Source organism: Globicephala melas, chromosome 3 (assembly GCF_963455315.2).
Source record: "Globicephala melas chromosome 3, mGloMel1.2, whole genome shotgun sequence".
NCBI classification, from domain to species: Eukaryota; Metazoa; Chordata; class Mammalia; order Artiodactyla; family Delphinidae; genus Globicephala; species Globicephala melas.
In genome coordinates this window covers 32,029,779-32,053,923 of record NC_083316.1, presented here as the reverse complement: position 1 = coordinate 32,053,923, position 24,145 = coordinate 32,029,779, and the positions used below count along the sequence as shown (strand labels likewise).

General features: G+C 35.7%; 1 protein-coding gene across 7 annotated transcripts in view; it reads left to right on the top strand.

Moving 5' to 3' along the window:
- The window catches only part of FYB1 (FYN binding protein 1), a 180,327-nt gene that overhangs the window by 141,969 nt on the left and 14,213 nt on the right, over positions 1–24,145 (top strand). For 3 of the 7 annotated variants that reach the window (XM_030882060.3, XM_060295729.2, XM_060295728.2), the window contains exons 4-15: positions 3,222–3,268; positions 5,186–5,205; positions 5,646–5,680; positions 6,670–6,790; positions 9,065–9,224; positions 9,722–9,866; positions 14,225–14,247; positions 15,382–15,448; positions 16,221–16,355; positions 18,036–18,061; positions 20,828–20,894; positions 23,619–23,709. In XM_030882060.3, coding sequence (XP_030737920.1) covers positions 3,222–3,268; positions 5,186–5,205; positions 5,646–5,680; positions 6,670–6,790; positions 9,065–9,224; positions 9,722–9,866; positions 14,225–14,247; positions 15,382–15,448; positions 16,221–16,355; positions 18,036–18,061; positions 20,828–20,894; positions 23,619–23,709 — 937 coding nt within the window. The other 4 variants (XR_009563366.2, XM_070045134.1, XM_060295730.1 and 1 more) reach the window with 4 other exon arrangements.

Here is a 24,145-nt window from a genome sequence, read left to right as displayed (position 1 = left end):
ATGCACCCTTCCCCAACTTCAACAGTTTTTAACTCACTACCAATCTTGTTTCATCTATACCCCCTCACTTCTCTCTTCTCATATTACTTTGAAACTAATACCAAGCATCATGTAATAATAACCATAAATATTTCAGTAGGTTTCCCTAAAAATAGACTCTATGTATTAATTTAAGACATAAAGTCTTCAAATTTCCGGTTTTCTCTTAAATTGTATGTGGGTTTTCTTGTTTGTTTGAATAAGAATCCAAGCAAAGTCTATGGCTTATATGTTTTGTAATTCTCTTTCAATCTCTAGGTTCACCCTCTATTCCTTTCTTTTTAATTGTTGCAATTTATTTGTTGAGCAAATCAAGTTGTTCGTGGGCGTTATAGTTGCCCACAGTCTAGATTGCACTGATTGCTTCCTCACAGGACAGCTTGTGTGTTCCCCATTCCTCTGGAAATTGGTAGTTGGATACAGATGGGTGCTTGATCAAATTTAGTTCTATTTTCTAAATGTACTTCTTTCTTTATTTAGGTAAGACTCCTTCCTTGGTGATGATATATTCTTTTATTAGGAGCTCATAATTTTGGCTGACTCTGTTTTATGAGGCCAGCAGCCATTGACATTAACACTTAGAGTCCTTAGTTTTCAACTAAAATATTAAGTCTAACTGACAATTTTTTAAGTGATGTGACACAGATTTTCAACTGAATATCTAATGTAGTAAATCTCTTAAATACTACAAATACTTAAAATATTGCACATACATATATTGTCCCAATGATTAGAAACAGATTTTTGTACCATGGGCTTGAATTACTTCATCGTTTCTGTATTTAATTCTGAATCATCCAAGATCTAAAAAAGGCTTACTATGAAAGACAAGTGTCATGTCATGATCAATTTCACTGGGCCTTTACACTTACCTAGGTAGTAAGCTATGCATATGTGTTAAATTTTAAATGTTTGATTTTTTTAAAAAGTGAGTTTATTAGATAGCAGTTTATGACCACATATGTTTATCATCTCAGGTGGAAACTGAGACGTGTATATCCATGGCAATTCTTCCTGGGCTACAAGAGTACCCACTAGCCCTTTTTTATGGTCTCAGTGATAGCAAGGCACTTCCTGCTCACATTCTTCAAATGGTGTCAATTTCATGTTAGAAAGATCACTGGCAGCAGCATGTAGAAGGGACTTTAAGGGTAGGAAAGATGAAGAGCAATTCTCATCACTAGAAGACTGTCCAGAAGGCTACTTCATGGGTCCACACTAGCGATGATAGAATCCTGTTCTTGTGTCTAGCAAGATAGAGGAGAGACAGAAGGGGAAGTGCATTATAGGAGACACTAAATACTCAGAACTTGCAGAACTTACAGAACTTGATTAATTCGATGTGGGACTGTAGAAGAGTGAGAAATAAAGGATGACTTAAGGCTTAAGTGGTTAAGGGAATTGTGGTGCGATTGACCAAGGTAAGAAACTTAGTAGGAAAAACAGGTTTAGTGTCAGTGAGACATACAAATAAAGATAGATAGGAAGATGAATAGATAGATAGATAGATGAATGGATGGATGGATAGATAGTTAGATAGATAGATAGATGAGTCTGAAACTCAGAAGTGAGGCCTGGGCTAGAGATTTCAACATGTAGTCACCAACATTAAGATAATATGTGAAACTATGGAGTTATATGAGACCATCTAGAGGGAAATGTAGAGTGAAAATAAAAATGAGGAAGCCAAGACTGGAACACAAAAGAACACCATCACTTAAAAGGGGAAGTCAGAGCAAATTAACCCACAAAGGAAATTGTGGGGTAGTGACCAGAAGGACAAGAAGTGAGTGGGAGAGATTTCTCATGGAAACAAAGGAGACTCCAGGAAGGCAAAATAGCCAATACTGTGATAAGAGCCACAAAGCAATCAAGTAGGTGCTGGCTGAGAAGTGTTTAATGGATTTGGTAATCAAATCGTTTAAGAATAGTTTCAGTGAAGGATTAGCAAGGGAAACCAGATTGTAGTCAATGAAGAAATGAGGAGGAGGAGAGCAAGTAAAGTCGGTGAGTATGGACAGCTTTTTCTACTTTGGGAAAAGGATGATGGCCTTATGGTAATGTGGAGGATTTAGAAAGGTGAAGAGATGTGTTTGTCCTTCATGAATGAGAGTAACTTGGGCTGAGGGAGAAAACAGTAGTGAGATATTTAGGGATGGGTAGTGAAAGAAGAAGAACAATAATAGTAATATAAATAATATGATGACACACAGAAGATAGCGAATAAAAGGAGTAAAATAATTGATCATTCAGATAGGATTCAGAACACAGATGGAAGGAACTTCGGTAGGGACAGGTAAGGATGGGCATAACTGTAGATAGCTTGGGAGTTAAAGGAATGTATTTTAAGAGAGTTCACCCCCAATAAGTGCTATTTTATCAGTGGAAATAAGACACAAGATCATCTGATGAAAAGAGAAAGGAGAGGAATAGGAGATCTGAGGGAAGTAATGAACGTTTTGAATAGCAATTGGGAAGGATGATGCAAGAGAGGGTTGACTAGAAAAAAAGTGTAATGAGATTATAGAATAGTGTTGGGGGTATAGCTGAGATTGAATGTCAATTATTGGTAATATCCTAAATCAGTAAAATGGCAATTTTCCCCAGTTATGCAAATCAACCCAAGAATAGAAATAGAAAATATAGATGGTTCCATAAATCATTAGGGATTCGTGAAGCCCAGGTATTGATAGCTGTTATGAGCAGTTGGAGTGAAGTGGTTTGGAATGAAGCACCTGGGAGGTCAAGCCACAAGTGATGGAAGCAAAACCAGATGGAAAACATCTGGAAAAGGGTGATGAGTCAGGATTGGAACTAATGATCTTTGGAATCTGTACCGTACAGCCAATCATATACCTTCAGAACCCAGAATTGACTTATTGACATACTATCCTTTTAACAGAAAAATATTTCTGCTCTGAAACTAAACTACTGATTAATTGTAGATACTCACTTTGAATGGGCAGTGCTGTGCTCAAGCTCCCCGATTCTCCATTTTTTGCAGCAGTAGTGGCATCAATACCAGGCTAAAGCCTATTCTACTGACTTCTGAAGTTTTAAATCAGAGCAGATATGAAAGAGAAGAGTTATTTTTAAATGATCCTTTTATTCTTTTTTCTTTTTCATTGTAAGGGGAGCATCTACTTGTTCCATTTTCACTTTTTCTTCTCTCTTGTTTTCAGAAACCCTGTAAATGAAGAAAATCAAGATAGTGTCATGCACTCTGATGGTAAGAGGCGAAAGATGTTTTATTTATTTTTTCCCTCCGATACGGAAGTTTGAGTTAATTATTCTCATAGGATCATTAATGGGTCATTATCGTCATTGGTCCATGCAAGACCCGTCTCTTATTTTACTTATTTATTTCCTTTTATCTCCATGACCCACTCCCTTTCCTTCCTCCCCTTTACCAGAGACAAATATTCTAATGTACTTAGTGTGTGTCTTTTGTACATATTCTTTGCATGCTGTTGTATGTGTATATGTACATATTTCAATTTACATAAACTGTATATTATAGCTCACTCTGGCCTTTTTTTTTATATTCAGCATAATGTGTTTTGGGGGGCTCCTCCATGTTATATATGTATATTTAATTTCTTTCTGTTAACTACTGCACAGCACTCCATGGTATGCATCCTATGCATTCACATTTCACCTTCAACTCGCTGGTACCACAAATAATAGTTCAATGCACCTTCTTGTCCATATCTCCATGTGGACCTCTGAGAGCCTTCCTTTATGTATATCCAGCAGTAGAGTGGCTGCTTGTAAGCAATGGCATACTCATTCCAACTGAGTAGGATTAGAGTGCTCTCCAGAAGAGCTGCATCTCTGTGTACTCCCATCACAGGGCATGAAGATTCCAAGATGCCTGCCTTTCGCCAGTGCATAGTACCATGCAGCTTTCCAGTTGTTTCCAGTCTCACATGCATAAAATAATGACTTGTTTCATTTTCATATCTCTGCTTGCTGCTGAGTTCGAATACTTGATTTGTTTAATAGCCTTTGTGGTTTTCTCTTCTGTACGTTGCCAGTTCCTATTCCTTGACCATTTTTTTCTTGGGGTTGGTATCCTTTTCTGGATAATTTGCAGGAGTTCCTTTGTATTCCAGATATTAATCCTATGTCAGTTGTAGACACTGCAAATATCTTCTCTCATTCTGTCCATTGTCTATTAACTTAGTCCATGCTGTCCTTCACTGAACATAAATATATTTTGATATAATCAAATTCATTAATATTTACTTTGTAATTTATACTTTTTAAGTTTTATTTAAGAAGTCCTATCCCTAGGAAATACAAATATTATCTTCTATGAACTTTATCCTTTATAGTTAGGTCTTTGATCTCTTTGCAGTCCACTTTTGAGGCGTTAGTAGAAATCTAGATTTATTGTCTCATGTACAAAGCCGGTTTTCCCATTACCATGCTCTGAAATCCACCCTTTTCTCATTAATTTATAATGCCACATTTACTGTATTAACTCTATTGATGTGTTTGTGTCTTTGCATATATAGGTGTGTTTGTGTGTGCATAATGTGTGCTTCTATTTGTGTGTGTGTAAATTTGTGTACCTGTCTCTGAGCTCTCTGCTCTATTCCACTGGTCTATTCATTTGTATATCAGTTCCACACTGTTTTTATTATTATTGTTTTAGATGATGTCTTTGTACCTGGTAATTTATTGATATTACCAAACCCTTGAGCAGTAAAATATCTTTTTAAAAAATCTTATTAACTTGATTTGTTTGACACATGAAAGCAAATCCTTGGGAACAAGTAAGTCGAAAAGTGTGAACTAGTTGTGATTTTCTGGTAAAATCTTTGTTCCATACTGCAAGCCCACAAAACCAAATGTGCATGCTTTTCATAAAGAGAATAAAGAGTGTCTTCATTAATTTTTGGCTTTTGCATTATTTTATGAAAGTCAGTGAAATGATTTTATAATTAAATTACAAGATTCAAAAAAGCCATAGTAAGAATCTAAACTGCATATTCTATTTTGTACTTCTATACCTTTGGTAAATTATAAGTTCTGTTACATGATGAACTGTTTTGAATATTATATTACATCTAATAATCCTGTATTAAAGCACTTCTTAATTACACTACATTAAATTGTATTCTTTTTTTAAACACTTTAGGAACTGGAAATCTGGATGAGGTCAGTTTTTTTTTCCTTCTCATATTATATTGCTGTAACTAGAATATGTAAAAATTATTGTGATTCATCTTCTATTGATATAAACCAACAAATGAAAATCCTTATGAGTAATGGTGATTTTTTTCCATTTATAATCTTATTTCATCTAAAATGCTTGAGACATTAAACACCCATTATTACACTGACTCATAGTAATTTTGTAATGCTAAACATAGACTGAAGTCTGGCTACACATCTGAATTACATAGCAAGATATAAAATGAAATCTTTCTGTGCTTCCTTTTCCAGTCTGTCTCTAAAAAGGAAACAAAAATATTTTAAATAAGCCAAATTGACACACAAATGTATGCTTGTTTTACTGATTATTTGAGCAATGTAATATGTGTATGTTCCCTTATTAAATAATTACAGTTAATCATTATTAATGTTTTTCTTGACAGGAACAAGAGAGTGAAGGAGAAACATATGAAGACATGTATGAGTTACAGTTTTTTACCATGATATTTTCCTTCTAAGATGAATATAATGATTTGTATGAGGGAGAGTAGAGGGATATTCAACACTGGGAGGGAAAAGCTGTATTGTTCAAATGACGGGCATATAATGATAACCTTTATTTCAATACAAAGGACTAAAGATTCTTTTCTTGTCTAAGGATTTTACAGAGGATTCTATTAAAATGTCATCCCCGGAGAGGTCAGAGGCCTGCAGCCCACTAGATAGCCCACAGGCAGGGAATCACAGGGGCCGGGAATCTGATTTCTTGCTCTCGGTGTGTCCTTGGGCACATGAATTCGTGTATACGTTACAATGTCCTCACCTAGACAGCGCTTCACCTCACAACCTTGCTATGAGAGACGATTTAACACAGCACCAGATGCCAAAGTTTTAGCCTGCTAAACAGAAAGGTGTTAGAAAGGGTTCCATAATGGGTTTCTGGGTAGCCCGAGACTAAGAAATTTCTTGGAAAATGAGTAGAAGTAGAATGAATATGTTATTTTATCTTTTGTTGATTCAAATATGTTAATTTTCCCTACCCAGTTCTTATTCAACTAATTCTGACTAAAGTTTCTGAATTAAGGTTTGTACATGTGTGTACCAGTGCATGTGTGTACGTGAACTTGTACTAGTGAGTGCATGAGAGAGAGAGAGAGAGAGAGAGAGAGAGATTAATTCTATTCATGCCAACAGGCCGCAAGAACCATTATAAACAGTGCTTTCCACTTGCCTGCACGAGCTGTAAGGGCAGCAGAACCTTAGGAAGGCATCCTCATTTGAATGCCTCCTGCTGGTTCTAAGAACAGTCTCATACACCCAGGAATTTTGACAAGCCTTGGCTTTATACCTTCACCTATACTTCTTCACATACTATCTTCTGTTCTGGGTAGAAACCTCTCTGGATAGGGAGCCCTGACACATCAATGCCCGTGGATGCTAAAACAAACTTACAATTTTAATCCACAGAGAAACAGCCAAAGAAAGAGAGAAGAAAAGGGAAAAGGAGGAGAGGAAGAGATTAGAGCTGGAGAAAAAGGAACAGAAAGAGAGAGAAAAGAAAGAACAGGAAATAAAGAAGAAATTTAAAGTAAGAGCCTGCTTGCCGAAGGGTGAAAAAGAGTAACCTCTTTTTATAACTTTCACACAAAAGGGGCACAATTCTTGAAACCTTACATGGTCAGAGAATTACTTAATCATTGTTTTCTAAAGAGTAACTACCTTCACAATAGTAATATTTTTGTCCAATAATCTCCTTTACCCCTGCACTAAAAACTAATGCAATAAAGTCCAAATAAAATATGGTGGGAGCTCAGGAAATTTTATGTCGATTGAGTGAAAGAGTACTTGATTTCTCAGACCCATCTTGACCCTCCTTGTTATGCATTTCATTTTATCCTACTCATAATATGAGCTCAGGACCACACACATACACATCCCTGTGGCATGTATTATAATGGTACGAGGGACAGAAGTGTCTCTGGATTAACCAGACCTGTCGTAATAAAGCTCCGTGAGCTACCTGATTGCTGCTGTCTAGACCTGACTTTTGCCTTTATTTTAAGCTGACCTACATTCTGACTTGATACCTGCTGTTTCTCCTCCCTCTTCATCCACCTGGATTTCTGACCTCTGTCTTCTCTGATCTCTGATTTCTAATTGTGTGATTTCTATTGCTACCACCACTACCACTATACTTGCGGACTATACTCTTTTGGCCAGTGCGTCTTTGATGACATGGCCCATCTGGGGTGGGTCTAGTATGTCAGCTATAGAGTGATTATCTAGCTACAAAACTATTCTTCACTATAAAAAGGATTCATATCAAGTTTCCTTTAAATATTTAATTCCTCCTGAACATTTACAATATGGTTTGAATTATAAAAATGTGGTTTATATATAATTTCCCAGTATATTGATTATAGTAAAACAAAGATTCAACAGCAGGGCAAAGGGAAAATGTAAAGCTTAGAGTCAGTTGGACAGATGTGGATTCAAAGTCCAACTGCACATGCAAATTATGTGATCATGGGCATATTACTAAACTTCTCTGAATCTCAGATCCTTATTTTTAAAGTGAGTCAATGATACCTCTCCTGAAAGATTTTTATGGAATTAAATAAAATAATGCACGGAAGGCACTGTATCTATTATAGGATCTCATTCAGTTTTGCTTACTACATTAAGCAAAATTAAGATTACAGTATGAATACTAAAACATTTTACTCATACAGAATATATGGCTACCAATGTTTATAGTTTTCAAGTGGAAAACATGAAAAACTAATTTCTTAAATGAAAATCTTTATAACATACTTTTTATGAAGAGATTGTTTGTAGTTTTTAAGGAATGGTGTGAAGCTTTCCCTTGTGGGGTTTTTTTTGAGAAATCAATTTTGCATTGTTTCACTCATTCATTTGAATAACATTTGTTAGTAAGAAAAAAATAGGATATGGAAGATATACCACCAAATATGAACTCAAAAGTTTGTCAAGACTAGGACTTCACACGCTATATTCCTTCCACAAAATGTTAATAGATGTCCCAATTAAATAAATAAATGTGAGAACTGTTACATAGCTTCACATTTCATTAATTCCAAGACAAAATATTTCACATTTTAAAATTCTGATATTAAGATGCGTTTTAACATCGTTGGCATATCAAAATTTAACTTAAGCTATTTTCTTTCTTTCTTGGTGGTACATAATTAATGATATGTCTCACAATTCATCACATCACAAGTTCAATAAAATAAAGTAGATCTTCTTCAAAACTCACAATGCATATTTGCATATCAAAAGGTCTGAGAAATTCTGTTGAAAAGACCAATTTAGGATTAGGAAATGTTTAGGATTCACGGCCTCTAAACTAGATTATTCCCCTGCTGTCAAGAAAACACTGTACTATTCAGGATATTAATTTAAAAACCTCTCATAATATTTGTTTGTCATTTTTATTATTCACAAAGCTATTTCTCTGTCTACCAAGCAAACCACCAGCATACCCCATAAAAACACATAGCACCCAGCATGTCATACATGTCGGTTATCAGTGGCTTTCTCTGCAAATCTTCCACAGAGTTCCCGAGGTCAACAGATCACTGCCAGTCTCTCCTAGCCCCCGAGCATGTGCTTACCTGTTCTTTGCTGGTTCTGTCTGACCTCTGCAATTTTCCCCTAACCCCTCCTCTAAGAACATTCACCAGGAATGACATTCACCCTCAACTTCTAGTTCAAACTTGTAAATGTTGGTAATAGGCAGGTTGGCAAGTGGTGGACATATTGTCTTTCAAAACCGTGTTCCTTAAAGATGTTCTGAATAGTAAAGAAGCCAGTCGTGATTTTTTTTTCCTCTTTGCAGCTAACAGGCCCTATTCAAGTCATCCACCAAGCAAAAGCTTGCTGTGATGTCAAAGGAGGAAAGAATGAGCTGAGCTTCAAGCAAGGAGAGCAAATTGAGATAATCCGAATCACAGACAACCCTGAAGGAAAATGGCTGGGCAAAACAGCCAGGGGGTCATGTGAGTGCACATTTTCCTACGACTTCGAAGTGTTTTCTATTTGAGCCAATATGTATGTGAAAATTCTTCCAAAGCTACTCATAAGCATTAAGTTGGGAGCACGTTACAGGGTGGACAAAGATAGGAAGATTTTAAATGACAGGTATAGCTCCATCTTCACCTCATCTGTGTAATCTTTTTAGTGGGGAAAAATGTAAATATTTATAGTGTCTCAGGGAGGAGCAAAGAGCATTAGGTTCTTCACTGAGGTTAAAAGGCAAAAATGATTCATACGAATCACTTTGGAATCTTGAAAATAGACTCTAGGCTTACCCCAAACCACAACAGCACTTTGACAAAATACAGTGAAACATGTGTCAACAAATCTATAAATCAGAATTGCAAGCAAAGAAATAAAGGGAAAATTTAAAGAGTAAGTGTGCAATTAATATTTTATCCACAACTTTATGATATTTAAACTACAGTTACCTGAACATAAATTGTTCCCCTTTTGGTAGATGGCTATATTAAAACAACGGCTGTAGAGATTGACTATGATTCCTTGAAACGGAAAAAAAATTCGCTTGGTGCTCTTTCATCAAGACCTTTTGAAGATGACCAGGAAGTATATGATGATGTCGCAGAGCAGGAAGATGTTAACAGGTATGTGTAAATACAAATTGTAAAGCAAATCAAATCATCTCTTTGTCAGATATTGTGGATTTTAAGATGCTGGAATTTTACTTTCCCTATTTCCTACTGCCCTCTATCACTAAACTGAATTACCATTTACAATCACTTCAGTATGGATGAAAAGTCATTTGAAACTCTGTAGTCTTTTATTTCACTCTTTGGTTGTATGTATCAAATACTACTTGAAATACAATGGGCCATTTGCCAGATATTGCCAAACGTGTTGTCAATCCAAAATGCTGTTTTACAGTATTTATTCTGATTTGATCTTAAGGATATGCCTAAAGTAAGTATGACTTTGTAAAACTGAAGGATGAGATGTAGAAGTTAGCTCTGAAAAATATAAAGTGTTTTTCTCTGAAATCTGAGTCTAAATATATTCATCGTTCTTATTTAAAAAGATAACAGACAAAAATGCTTTTTTAAGCAACTCTACTTTGCTCTTTAAGAGTTAAAATGTGAAATCCCCTATGATCCCTGGCAATCAACTAAGGGTCCAACTTTCCATTCATTCCACTAGAATGGCATGACCTTCCCTGCAAGAATTATGGGAACATCTTTCTGGGGTAGAGGAGTCCAGAGGGGAGGATGGCGATCTTCTCCCACGTACCTTTCCTTCCCTTCTCTCTTTTCTCCGTCTCCAGCTCCCTTTATCCTTGCCTCCTCTTCTGTCTCTTTTTCCTAGCTCTGATCTTCCTTGTCCTTTCTTCTCCTTCCTTTTCCATTCCCCTTTTCTTTTCATTCCTTCTTGCCTCCAATATCTCCTGGTAAAGCCATAATCCCTTCAAGTTGAAGGAAAAGGAGAAGGAAAATCTCCAGCACGGTGAAGAATCCTCTTTTTTTTAATGCCCATTTGTGAAATTGGGAAATCCCCCACGTGATCCAAAACACAGGATCTGTGCTAGACCTTCACTTGGGAAAAAATGTGTCTGCATTCTTCATAACTCAGATTTTAAAGGAAAAATATTTTCATTATCAACCATTTTAAAAATGTAAAATGATCAAAACAGTAATATACTTTTGAACTAGATGAAGAATTAAATTTCCCTCTTGTGGACTTTGAGCTCATGGCATCAATTAAACTTATGTTGCTCTCTGGCAGTTTTGTCTTTCTAAAATGAATAATAGGGAATTCCCTGGCGGACTGGTGGTTAGGATTCTGGGCTTTCACTGCCAGGGGCCTGGGTTCAATCCCTGGTTGGGGAACTAAGATCCTACAAGCCACGTGGCACAGCCAAAAAAAAAGAATGATGGCCTTCCATGCCTTCTTACCATGTTATGATCATAAATTATGCAATATATAGCAAAACATGCGATGTATGCACTGGAGTTTACAGATTGTAAATTGGCCTTAGTAATAAGAAACACCTTGACCTAATTTCAAAGTCAGTAAATGCTAATTTGGGGGTCAAAGTTCCAAATGGCCATATTCTGAGAGTTACAGAATTTTCTGGACATGAGTATGCCATACCATGTATATTAGCAACATATATACCTTATGTTTGTCTTTTATCTTTTTAAAAAAACACACACACATTTCTCTTATTTTGGAATTAAAGAACCCCAGTTATATTAATATATACATATTTACACTGATGAACATACTCAAGAAAAAAATGATAAATCCACAAAAAGGGATGATATCCTTAAAATGAAGCATTATGTTCCATAATAGGTGACTATTTCCCAAAACAAATGCTATTACCTTTTCCTTTTATCTAGTCTATACATACCACAACTCTAAAAGATATCTCTAGTTGGTAAACATGTAGCAGAAAAAGAATCTTCCATTTAATAAACTGGGGTTGGAGGAGGTGTATGGTTTTTATGCTTAATATTTTAAACAAGTATAGCCCCACAATATTTACTAGCATCTATTCCTCCCTTATGCGCATTTAACAAGAAAATGGAATAAGAGACATCACTTCTACACAAGTTTTTTTCTTGAAACTACAGCTGCTGCTGGCAGAGATCTCATGACAGAATATGCTTTGTCCTTAGTAGAACAAGGAAAGATGCTAAGTATAGCTGGCAGCTTGTCCTGGCAAGAATAAGAGAAGGCACCATCCTCTCCTCTCCCTCCCCCAGATGCCTCCTGGTTCCTTGCACTCTTTACCGGCTCTTTCCCAATTCCTCCAGGGTAAGGAGAGCTGACTGTGTACTTCAAATTCTGTGAGCAGACAGGAGGCTTAAAAGCACAGGACCTGACAGCGGTTCTTCTCCCTTTCTTCTCAACTAAGCAATTTTTTGTGCTAAATGTGAAACGTTGAACAAAAGGAAATTACAAGTGCAAATACCACTCTTCCATCACATAAAAATACTTTCTTCTATGTATGTTTCCAACCTTTTCCCTGCGATTTATCCTTTCCTCTTTCTCTTTCCTCCTCTTTTCTCACACTCTCCTCTCCTTACCTCTCATTCATCTGATCAATGGTTTGTATTCCAAAAAGACCATTATAGGAAATTGAAGAACGGCTATAGAGATGAAATCATGTATGGTGGCTTTGCTCCTGATTATAACTCTGTTCTTTAGGAATTGGGTGTGAGACTCTCCAAGGGAATATATTGTATTTGCCAGGAGTGGCAGCCAACCCAAATTGCAATTTTTCACATAATTCTATCTGCTTGCTTCATGCTCAAAGGGAAGTGTTGAGGACAATGAATGTGAAAATAGTTTGTAAGCAAGTAGAAAATATACTAAAAATTCATCAAAAATCCATTCTTATTTATATATTAGGACACTTATAGCATGTTTTCCTCCAAAGTTCCATTAACAAACGTACTTTTTATTTCTAGATTAGCAGTAGATCTGCGTTGGACCAATTTCTTTTATTCTGACTTAAAGGTTGAGGAATCAGATATGAGTGTATAATTACACTATACGATTGTAATATCAGACTGATATCTGTTACTGGCAGATTATCCAAAAGGCTCAAATGGTGACACAGGGAGCGCAGCGAGGTGTAGCCAAAAGGATATTGTAAGGGAAGGCAGGATGCTGAAGTTCTCCTCTCATCTGTTCATTTACTTAAAAGTGGGCTTGGTCACATCACGTCATTTCTCAGCACCTCAATTGCTTTCTGCAAAATGAACTAGATGACTTCTGAGATTTTTTTTTTAGTTCTCACACTCTACACTTCCTTTGTTCTCACAGAACTCATATTTTAGTGGCAGAAATGGACAAGAAAACAGACAATTATAAAAGAGGGGAAATAGAGAATGTTATCAAAATAAATTAAAAATCAGAATTCTGGATTTAGAGAATCAGGAGCCACGCTCTACAAAGGCCCCATGAAGAGGATTTCAGTTTTTTTTAAGTTCTCCCTTTTAAAAAAATGGAATGCTATTGGACTAAGAGTTAAATGCTGTGACTATAAGGTAGCAAAAGAAAATTGAATTTAACGCAATAATGGTTCTGGAATAATACTCTCTTTTTATAAATAAGTCCATCTATGGAATGATGTAATACAGTATAATCTGAAAACTGCCTCATGGGAACATGCTAGAAGCAAACAGTATCATTGTTTAGAATACTTTATGGTACTGAATCTCACTCGATTCTTATTAGGTTTGTTTTGCTTTGTTTTTTGCTTTGTTACTACTCATCTATTACAATAAGGAACAGTTTTTCTTCCTTTTCACATATAACATCTGATAACTTTTTTTCTAACTAAAATACAGTTGATTTACAATACTATATTAGTTTCAGGTATACAACATAGTGATTCAATGTTTTTATAGGTTATACTCCATTTAAAGTTATTATAAAATATTGGCTATATTCTCTATGCTGTACAATATATCCTTGTAGCTTATTTATTTTGTACATAGTAGTTTGTACCTCTTAAACCCTTATCCCCAGCTTGCCCCTCCACCCCATCCCCTTGTTACTGATAAGCAGTACTTTGTTCTCCATATCTGCGAGTCTCTTTCTGTCTTGTAATATTCATTCATTTGTTTTATTTTTTTTAGATTCCACATATAAGTGATAGCATACAGTATGTGTCTTTAACTATCTGACTTATTTCACTAAGTACAATACCCTGTAGGTCCACCAGTGTTGTTGCAAATGACAAAATCTCATTCCTTTTATGACTGAGTTACATTCCATTGTGTATATGTACTACGTCTTCTTTATCCACTCATCTGTCGATGGATACTTAGGTTGCTTCTATTGATATATCTTGGCTATTGTAAATAACATCCTGATAAACTTTTGATTGGAATGTTATTTTTTCTTTTGTATAACTGCTCAATATATGTACTTCTCTCCCTGATAGCTAAATACTTCATATATTAATTTAATTGGTCCACTTTTCTTTTCCTAGCCACAATCAGAGTGGAAGTGGAGGTAAGCCACACACTTTCATCAGCAGTTTCTGCAAGTCTTCGACGTTTTTGTGTGTACTAATGACAAAATGCTTTTGTCTGCAAACAATGAGGAGGATCTTAATGTGGTAGAAAGAACACTGGACTGGGAACCAATGACTGGGAGTCCAGCCCTGGCCACTGAGTGACCCTGAGCAAGTCAGTTCTTTCTTCTAAGTTTGTTATGGGTCGTAGGGTGACTCCACTTCCAGTATGCCCAGGGCAGTGTTGACTTATGCCAATTGTCTGAGCACAATTTTTAGTAGTATCCCCCTTCACTTTCAGAAGTATCCTTGTTTGGATGATAACTTACATGGTCACCTTAGCTATGACTCCTAAAGACTCCTCATTATCTCATCAACAAAATAAGGGTTACTAATACCTGGCAGTGCTAAAATTCTCATCCTAAAAATCAAATGTCAAGTTGATTGTACATATTCCTGTACAGAGAAGGTACTCAATAAAGATTTGTTAAATAAATATTTGTCAAATAGAAAGGTTCCTAAGGACTACAGGATAACAAATCAAAAAAAGGTTTAACTTTTAAAATATCACATTGATGAAATGAAATAAAGAAATGAAAAGTCAGCCCATCAATGTTTATAAATTCACCTTTCATTTTATTTGCTTTTCTTTACTTATATCTTGATCGGTAGCTTTTTCTGAATGTCTCCTCAGTATTAATTAAATTTTTCTTATCACCTCTCCCTTCTTTTTCCACAATAAATTCTAACTCTATCTTTATTTAATTTGATTTTTTTCATAGTTATTTTCCCCCATTTCTTTCATCTCCCATGCATACTACTCTTTATCTTCCCTCATATTTTTATTACATTTCACCTCTAAAAATTCCTTATAAGATAATGTTAAAAATAATTAAAATAATTTAAATTAAATTAATTAAATTAATTTATTAATTAAATTTAATTACAAAATTAAATTAAAAATAATTTACCTACTACCTATGTGAGAGTGGGAAATAAAGCTAGTTTTTATTTAAATAGTTGATATGAAAGTAGGATGCTTTCTGCAATTAAATTTCACAAATTTTGAGTGAACATTTGTGACCAAATTATAAAACTAACAGAAGACTTTTTCCCCCCTAATTCACATGAAGGGATGTTCCCACCTCCCCCAGACGATGATATTTATGATGGGATAGAAGAGGAAGATGCTGTTAATGGGTAAGAATGATCAGCGAATTGCCTTTTTGCAAAGTATTGTATATACTGGAGTTGTATAGTTTTGATTTCTATTTAAAATAAAAAGCAGAAATAGCATTCCCTGTTACGTTACCAAAACTTATTTGAATGTTTAATTAACAGCATTAGTAAATGCGGAAGTGTAACTGCACCACACTTCAAATGAAGTGGTATATTGTTTGGAATAACCTTGACAACTACGTCAAAAGAAGTGAAATGAAAAAGGGATAAAGGATTAGAAGTGTTGCAGATTTTTTTTTCAAACTTTTCCCTATCATTTATTTATCAATCAATAATTTATTTTTATGACAATCTGGAAAGTTAATCAGTAGCATGGCTGTCCTTTGTATATTAAACATAGTTGTAGGCAATCCAAATAAACTGAGATCATATGCTATCTGTGGCAAAACCAGTATTGAATCCTTTGGGTGTTTAAACTTTTGAAATGGTGTATTTTAAAATTTAAATACATTTAAAAAAATGTTTAATCTATTAACAACTTACTTTTAATACAGTATAGCTAAATTGATGTTTAAAACTTAATCCTGACTCAGCTCGCTAGTTTAAGAACCAGGAGAAATCTACCAAATAGGAAAAAATAACTTACCTATTTACCTAGTAGAAGCAGTATTCAAAGACCATAACCTATAAACGTAATAGCTTCATTTTGTTCAATACAATGAGTAGCTTACAGCCTGAATGATCAAAGCAGTATAATTATAAAAAATCTGATCAATGCCTGCATGCTCCAAAGCTCCACGCTACAGGATGAAGAGAAGAGTAACACGTGGTCCTGGGGGATTTTGAAGATGTTAAAGGGAAAAGATGACAGAAAGAAAAGTATACGAGAGAAACCAAAACACTCTGAGTCAGACAATGAAGGTTCATCGTAAGAGTCGACCAACCACCAAATACAGTGCACGATAACAGCACTAATAATTTAATCAAATGCTGCTAATATTTTATAACCAATAACCAATTTCTGACAAACTTCTAACAATTTAATGTGTTTTTTCCATTAGTTATTCTAGCCTAATTTACTGTGTCACCCTTAAACTCATGCATTTATATAAGAGGAGCACAAAGGATTCGAAAATCATCATATGGTTCAAAAATATATTTTGCTTTCCATTCAAACATGTACAAGCACACACACGCACAAGTGTACACACACACACCCTCACACACTCATACACACTCACCCTCCATTTAGTAGGACTTTTTTAAACTGTGGCATCACATCTGAATGTTCACAATTCCAATGCCACATTTTATTATATAATATTGTATACTAACTATTCTTCAAAATATACATTCTCTTTTAAAAATTAATTGCTAGAAATAAAGGACACAATTTGGAATTTCTTTTCTCTAAGTACAGTATTTAAAGTCTTTGTAACTCTATATCACAATTGTGATATATTAATTCTACTTGAATTACATATTTATCCTATAATAAAATTATTCTAAATATCTTCAGTTTGTATAAATAAAACTAAAGCATAAATTTTATCTTTCCATACAAAAATAACCCTTTAGTATAAGTTCCATGTGTATGAATTTGAAGGATCTTAATTACACTCACTGGTACAGGATATCCTTATTTTATATGTGCCTAATAGATTCACCACACTTAACTGAAGTCTTTATAAGATGTTAATTCCACATAGAAGTCCTAATTTTAAACCCTTTTGTGAGACACTAAAACAACACTCAATAAACAGGACTCTTAAAATTATAAGTAAACATAGCAAATCTTCTCTTCATGCAGCATTACTCAAATGTAGTCCTTAGAAATAAGAGGTTTTTTTTTTTTGCTCTAATTACACACCAGCTAATTCTGGTTTTAGATCACTTGAACTAATGACCTTTCACACTTTACTGTAACTGTGCACCATTCTTCCAGTGATGTGTGTGTGTGTGTGTGTGTGTGTGTGTGTGTGTTTAAAGCTCAGAAAGTAATAAAAGCAAAGGTCTTTTTCTGTTGCAACTAAAAGCCACCCAATCCTGATTTCAAATCACTTCTGTTAATAAGCTCTCACTCTCTAGTTTCAGTGGATTTTCCTCTCTTATTCACCATTCTTCTTTTGGAGATATACATGTACATATTGTTGAAACATGGTCATATAAAGATTCCTATGACCTCTGCTGATTTTGACTCTGCATTCCTATTCTTTGAGTCAAATAAACAGTTTTGGGCCTGAGCTATGCCACAGTGACTCCAGAATACTGAGACCATTTAATTACTCTGGTATGATTATATGCCCAAACTTCATAGAACAAATCTGCAAACATTGGTCTAATGGCTGTGAGCAAAATAAACCACTGGATATCTTGACTCTTGACTTTTTTGGTCAGCACTGGAGTTCACAAAAAGTCTTGCTAAATTCCAGACTGATGGACAAAACTTGGGACTTAGCAGAGAAATGGAGGATGAGAAAGGAATGACAGTCAGCAGATTAATTAGACTTTATAAGCCTCCAGGCTATTCATGTCTCTCCTAAATAAAAGACTCAATTTCTGTGTTTATATTGGTCTGATGATAACTGTGTTATCATTTTCTTTCCAGTTTCCCTTCTCCTCCTAAACAAGTGGGTAAGTAATAAAAGCTAATTGTATATTTTATATCTCACTTCTTGCAGATGAGGTAGTGGAAAGGATTGGCTATAGTCACGCTGTCTGAATTAAAGTCCTGACTCTGAAAATAATAAATTGTATAACCTTGTCAAGTAACTTCACCTGGGGTCACCACAGTTTCTCAACAGTAAAATAGTGGGAAGAGGAAATTTTAAAATATCATGAATTTTGAACAGTTCTTCCAGCCATAGGATCACTATGGAGAAAGGGCCGAGTAGGGATGGACCCCAACATTCCCCATGGACCCTCCCCACCCCAATTCAGTCAGAGCTTGGTGTATTGGACTTATGCATAAAGATTTCTGAAAACATGCCACATTATATGCCATGAAGGTCCTTCTAAATCTAAATTTCTTTGATTTTTAAAATGTATCACTTATATTGTCTTTGGAAAATTTTCCACTGCTCAATGTGAAACAGTTTCTTCTTTGTACAATTTTGATCAGCTTATTTTTTTACCCCTGCTGAGACAGATCTTTAAAGGAGTTTTCTTAAGTTTACTTTGAACAAAATAAAATGTCTCACAAGAATATTCAGGGGCTTTCAAAAAGTTTATTTTGACTTGTAAATAAATTGAAAGAGGGCTTCCCTAGTGGCGCAGTGGTTGAGAATCTATCTGCCTGCTAATGCAGGGAACATGGGTTCGAACCCTGGTCTGGGAGGATCCCACATGCCGCGGAGCAACTAGACCCGTGAGCCACAACTACTGAGCCTGCGCGTCTGGAGCCTGTGCTCCGCAACAAGAGAGGCCGCAACAGCGAGAGGCCCGCGCACCGCGCTGAAGGGTGGCCCCCACTTGCCACAACTACAGAAAGCCCTCGCACAAAAATGCAGATGCAACACAGCAAAAATAAATTAATTAATTAATAAACTCCTACCCCCAACATGAAAATAAATAAATAAATAAATAAATAAATTGAAAGAGCAAACCAAACACAAAGATAATCTATTCTTCCAGACTGTTTATCTGACTTTGTTTTCAGTTATCAATTTGAAAATATGTAAGGCTCTAACTCAAATTGATCAATAACTGATAAGCATATATCTTAATCTATAATTTTCAAAAAGTACTCAAGAAACTTAGCTCTTGGGCTCCCCTGGTGGCGCAGTGGTTGAGAGTCCGCCTGCCGATGCAGGGGACGCGGGTTCATGCCCCGTCCGGGAAGATCCCACATGCCGCGGAGCGGCTTGGCCGGTGAGCCATGGTTGCTGAGCCTGTGCGTCTGGAGTCTGTGCTCCGCAACAGGAGAGGCCACAACAGTGAGAGGCCCACGTACCGCAAAAAAAAAAAAAAAAAAAAAAAAAGAAACTTAGCTCCACAAATAGTAGGAACAAAATGGAAAAAATGTGATCAAATAAGTAAAAAATGTGTTTCTTGTTTTAATTTTCTTTCATTCTCAAAGGTGTATTAAGTGCATGTGCATGGAATAGTAACTTTTCCCTTTCTGGAAACCAGTGATATGTAATATTTTTACATATTTATCATAGATTCTTCATATAGTTGAGCACGTTTTATCTTGTGAAATTACTTAACCTGAGTGGGAGGAAAATACACACACAAGCACACACACACACACACATATATACATACATATACAGAGCATATATATATATATGTGTGTGTGTGTACATATATACAGAAGGGGGGGATTTTTTTTTTTTAGTTGCACCAGGTCTTAGTTGTGGCAAGCAGGCTCCTTAGTTGCGGCTCCCCGGCTCCTTAGTTGTGGCATGGGAACTCTTAGTTGTTGCATGCATGTGGGATCTAGTTCCCTGACCAGGGATCAACCCAGGCTCCCTGCATTGGGAGCGTAGAGTCTTATCCACTGTGCCACCAGGGAAGTCCCAAGGTGGGTGGGGGGGATTTTTTAAAGGAAATCAAATCCTTACCACTACCAGAGAGCATTTTAAACTTTCTGTGATAATCATTTCTTAAAACATTTGTACTCTCTTCAACTCATCTCTTCAGCTTAATTTGCTGTGGAGCAACTTAATAGGTGTAGAGAGGATGCATTCCTCCTGACTTTATTAACAAGAAGTCTAGGATCAAGAAAAATGTCTACATATTGGAAAAGCCATTGAACCAGTTAAGGTCATGGCAACTTTTCCACCAATACTGATTCTCAAGACCTGCTGGTATCAGAAGTGTCTTTTATTTTACAATAGTGCCACACATAATATTCCTACAAGGTAAAAGTTAATAAAGACAGATCAATGAGTAAAAAAGAGGGATAGATAGATAGATGATAGATAGATAGGCACAAAGGCAAAGACATATAAATAAAGTGATATATATTATCCTAGCACCCCAAATCCCATCAAAATCTTTACTTCAATCTCTACCTACAGCCAATGGCCAGTAATATTGATTTGCTTGTCAGCAATCTACTAATCTTACAATTCATCACACTTGTGGATATTCAAATACTCTCAGTCACTGCTTTAGGGTTTTTTTCCTGATAACAATAGTTATTATCATTGTCACTATTTTGTTGTTGTTGTTGTTTTTCTTTTTGAGGGATATTTAACACAAGCATCAAGGAAGAGAGGAACCTCTCTCTCCCTTTTAAGGAATAGGCAGTGCTTCCAGGAGAAATGTACAGAGACCTCAGGAAAACTTATTTTGTTGTCCTTGAAACAATCTTTATATTAAAATCCCATTGAATGCTCATATCAAAATGTACATTAACAGTGTTTCAACATTTGCTATTGTGTCTTTTGTTAGACATGGGAGATGACGTTTATGACGATGTGGATGCCTCTGATTTCCCTGCTCCACCACCAGAGATGAGGTAATTTAAATGTTCTCATTACAGTGAAGTTATGAAAATCAGACGGTTTAAGAAAATTCAGCTGGAATAAAAGCCCAGTGAGGGCATGTGTACTGTGTGCCATCCTGTTGGCTCTGTTGTCCTCTCCCTGATCCCAACTCTGACCTCTCTGCCAGGTTTGTGAATGGATGGATAGCCCAGGTTCTCCTCCTCCTTCTCTCTCTCGCTTCCCCTCACCCCTTCCCAGTGGTCCTTCTTCCTGACCCCTGATTATCTTCTGACCTATGACTCACCAATGTCTTCATTCATTTATTCACTCATTCACTGGGAAAATATTTGAGAGCCTGATCGCAACTGCTCTCACTGATTCATTCGCTCCCTTTTTTACTTTTTTCTCAAAACGTTTTTTATCTTGAACACACTGCTTAGTTTATGTCTCAATCCTAACCCACCTGCTTCAAGCCTCCTCCATCCTCCACAAGAAGATCGTTTCCTTTTATGAAAAAAAAAAGAGAGCAGATTTGTGTTTTGAAAGGACTTTTACGAGTTATGTCACTTTTTCACAAAATCATCTGATTCTCAAAGGTTCCATTCAAACAAAAACAGTCAACAGTGAATAGTGACATTCTTTAACTTACCTAAGGCTTCAATTTAATTTTAGACAAAAGTTGTAAGAAAACCTAAAATCAATTAATAGAAGAGGAGTACCTTTACAAAATTCTTTTGTAATAGAAAATAACATGTTAGGATGCTTTTTTATACCCCAATAAATATGTGAGATGATCTGATACATGCTATGTATGGAAGCAAGAACACCTCTCTAGCTTTTTCAAGAAAAAAGAAAGATGAATAAAAAGATCTTGAAGTTGATCAGTTAAAGGATAGAAGTAACATCAATGGAATACAGTAAGTGGTGTCTTCTGAGCTGTACTGGTAAAAAATGCATGAGTGAACTCTAAGTTTATGTTTTTGTCTTTTTTTTTTTTTTTTTTTTTTTTTTGCGGTACGCGGGCCTCTCACTGTTGTGGCCTCTCCCGTTGCGGAGCACAGGCTCCGGACGCGCAGGCTCAGCGGCCATGGCTCACGAGCCCAGCCACTCCGCGGCACGTGGGATCCTCCCGGACCGGGGCACGAACTCGTGTCCCCTGCATCGGCAGGCGGACTCTCAACCACTGCACCACCAGGGAAGCCCCTCTTTTTTCGTTTTTTTTACCAACATTGTTAAACTAATTTTACACAACAAGAGCAAGATCAAAGAAACTGAGGGGAAAATATCCTGTTATTTATATAAGAAGATCAAGTTCTACAGGCAAAACACACCAGAAATATGAAAGGAGAATCATTCTCCTTTTTCAGTTCTCCATGAAAGGAAAATCTAATCTTCAGAAATATGTTAAGTTTTAATATTCCTCACCATTGGGACGTCGCTTCTATTCCTGACAGTTTTAAGCACATTTTTGTCTTTAATATTACTGTAGAAATGCCACCACATTCCATTAAATAGCTCTCTAGGAACCCAGAGTCACCCACTGGCCCTTTTCTTTAAGCAAAATAAGCCCCAGCTGATTAAACTTTGTGCGATATGTACTAATTTCTTTCCCGTTGCTTATTTTCAGAGTTTAAGGCAATCGTGTGTCTCTAACACAGCATTCTATTTTTTTAAATAAATTTCAATAAATTACCTTTAACGAGAGCTTGTGGGGCATTTTTAACATTCATGTATATTCTGATTGCTCCAGAGTGCTAATCCGGGCCAGCGATTCCACTACTACCCAGGTACCATCAGAGAGAAGGTATGAGGGACAATGCAGAACCTAGGGCAGGACAGTGTGCTAATTCATTTCCCAGTGAATGAACTAAATTCTAAGATTCAAAATTTTTAAATAAATCAGTTACAAACAAAACTTTACCTTAGGTAATCAAAATTAATGTCAGTGTTTAAAATTTTTCATTATTCACAAACATTCTGATTTTTTAAATTCCCTCCTACAGAGAGTCACAGCCTTTCCCTAACATCCATACTTAACCCAGGAATTGTTCACAACCTTGGTTGCAAATTAATATCACCTGGGAACTTTTAAAATACATACGTCAGTACCTGGACCTCACTCAATTTAATTAATTAGAATTTTTAATTAATTTAATTTCTGGGAATTAGACAAGGGCAGTGGTATTTTTTAAAAACTTCCCAGGTGATCCTATATGTGGCCAGGCTGGAGAATCACTACCTCAGAGCTGTTCACCTGTCTTATAATAATTGGCTTTAGTTGGTATCATGAGATGTGACCCTGGCTTTGTTTTAAGTAGATTATATATAGATAAATTTTTTAAGCCATAAAAATCAGTCTTTCACAAAGTGTTCTTTTTTAAAAAGCCTTTTCTATGACATTAGCCAAACCACTTAATTATCTAGGAAGGGTTGAAAAATATAAGGGGTTCAAGAATAGGTTGAATCATATGAAACTGCTGGTATGTAACGATGTTTAAACTATACTTCAGTCATTTTATACCATTCAACATAATACATTATCTCTCACTTCCATTTTAACTCAGTCTGTATTCTTTTGAAAATCTATTCTGCATTATGAAATGTCATCATTTATTACAATGAATGTACTAGATTTCTAACAATGATAATTGGAAATGAAATTTAACAAAAATGTAATGTTATGAATTGTCTGTTATACACTATTCTTCTTATATTTTGAAACTAAATGCTATTTTATGTGTGTTCTGCCATCCTAGTCAAGGAGCCAAGGCCAAGGCAGAAGAAAAAGACCCTAAGAAACTAAAAAAGCAAGAAAAAGAAGAAAAAGACTTCAGGAAAAAATTTAAAGTATGTTTACATTTAAATATCATACAAAGTTCAAAGTGCTAATGAAAAAATTGATGATTTTTAAAAGTGTAATTATCAATATCACAGTTCTCCATCACAACTCCTTTATTTTCTACAAAATTTATTTTAGATTTAAATTTATTCCTATAAGAAATTAAGTAAACTCTCATACGCAATATATGTACTGTGATAATCATCTAAATTTAGCTGTCCTTTGAAACTTAATCGGAAGGTAAGCTAAAAATAGAATAGATAAAAAAGATGTGAGATAGATAGATACATGTGAAATATTATTCAGCCATGAAAAACAAGGAACTCCTGCCATTTGTGACAACATGGTTGCACCTTGAGAGCATTATACTAAGCAAAATAAGTCAGAATGACAGAGACAAATACTGTGTGATAGCACTTGTATGTGGAATCTAAAATAACCAAA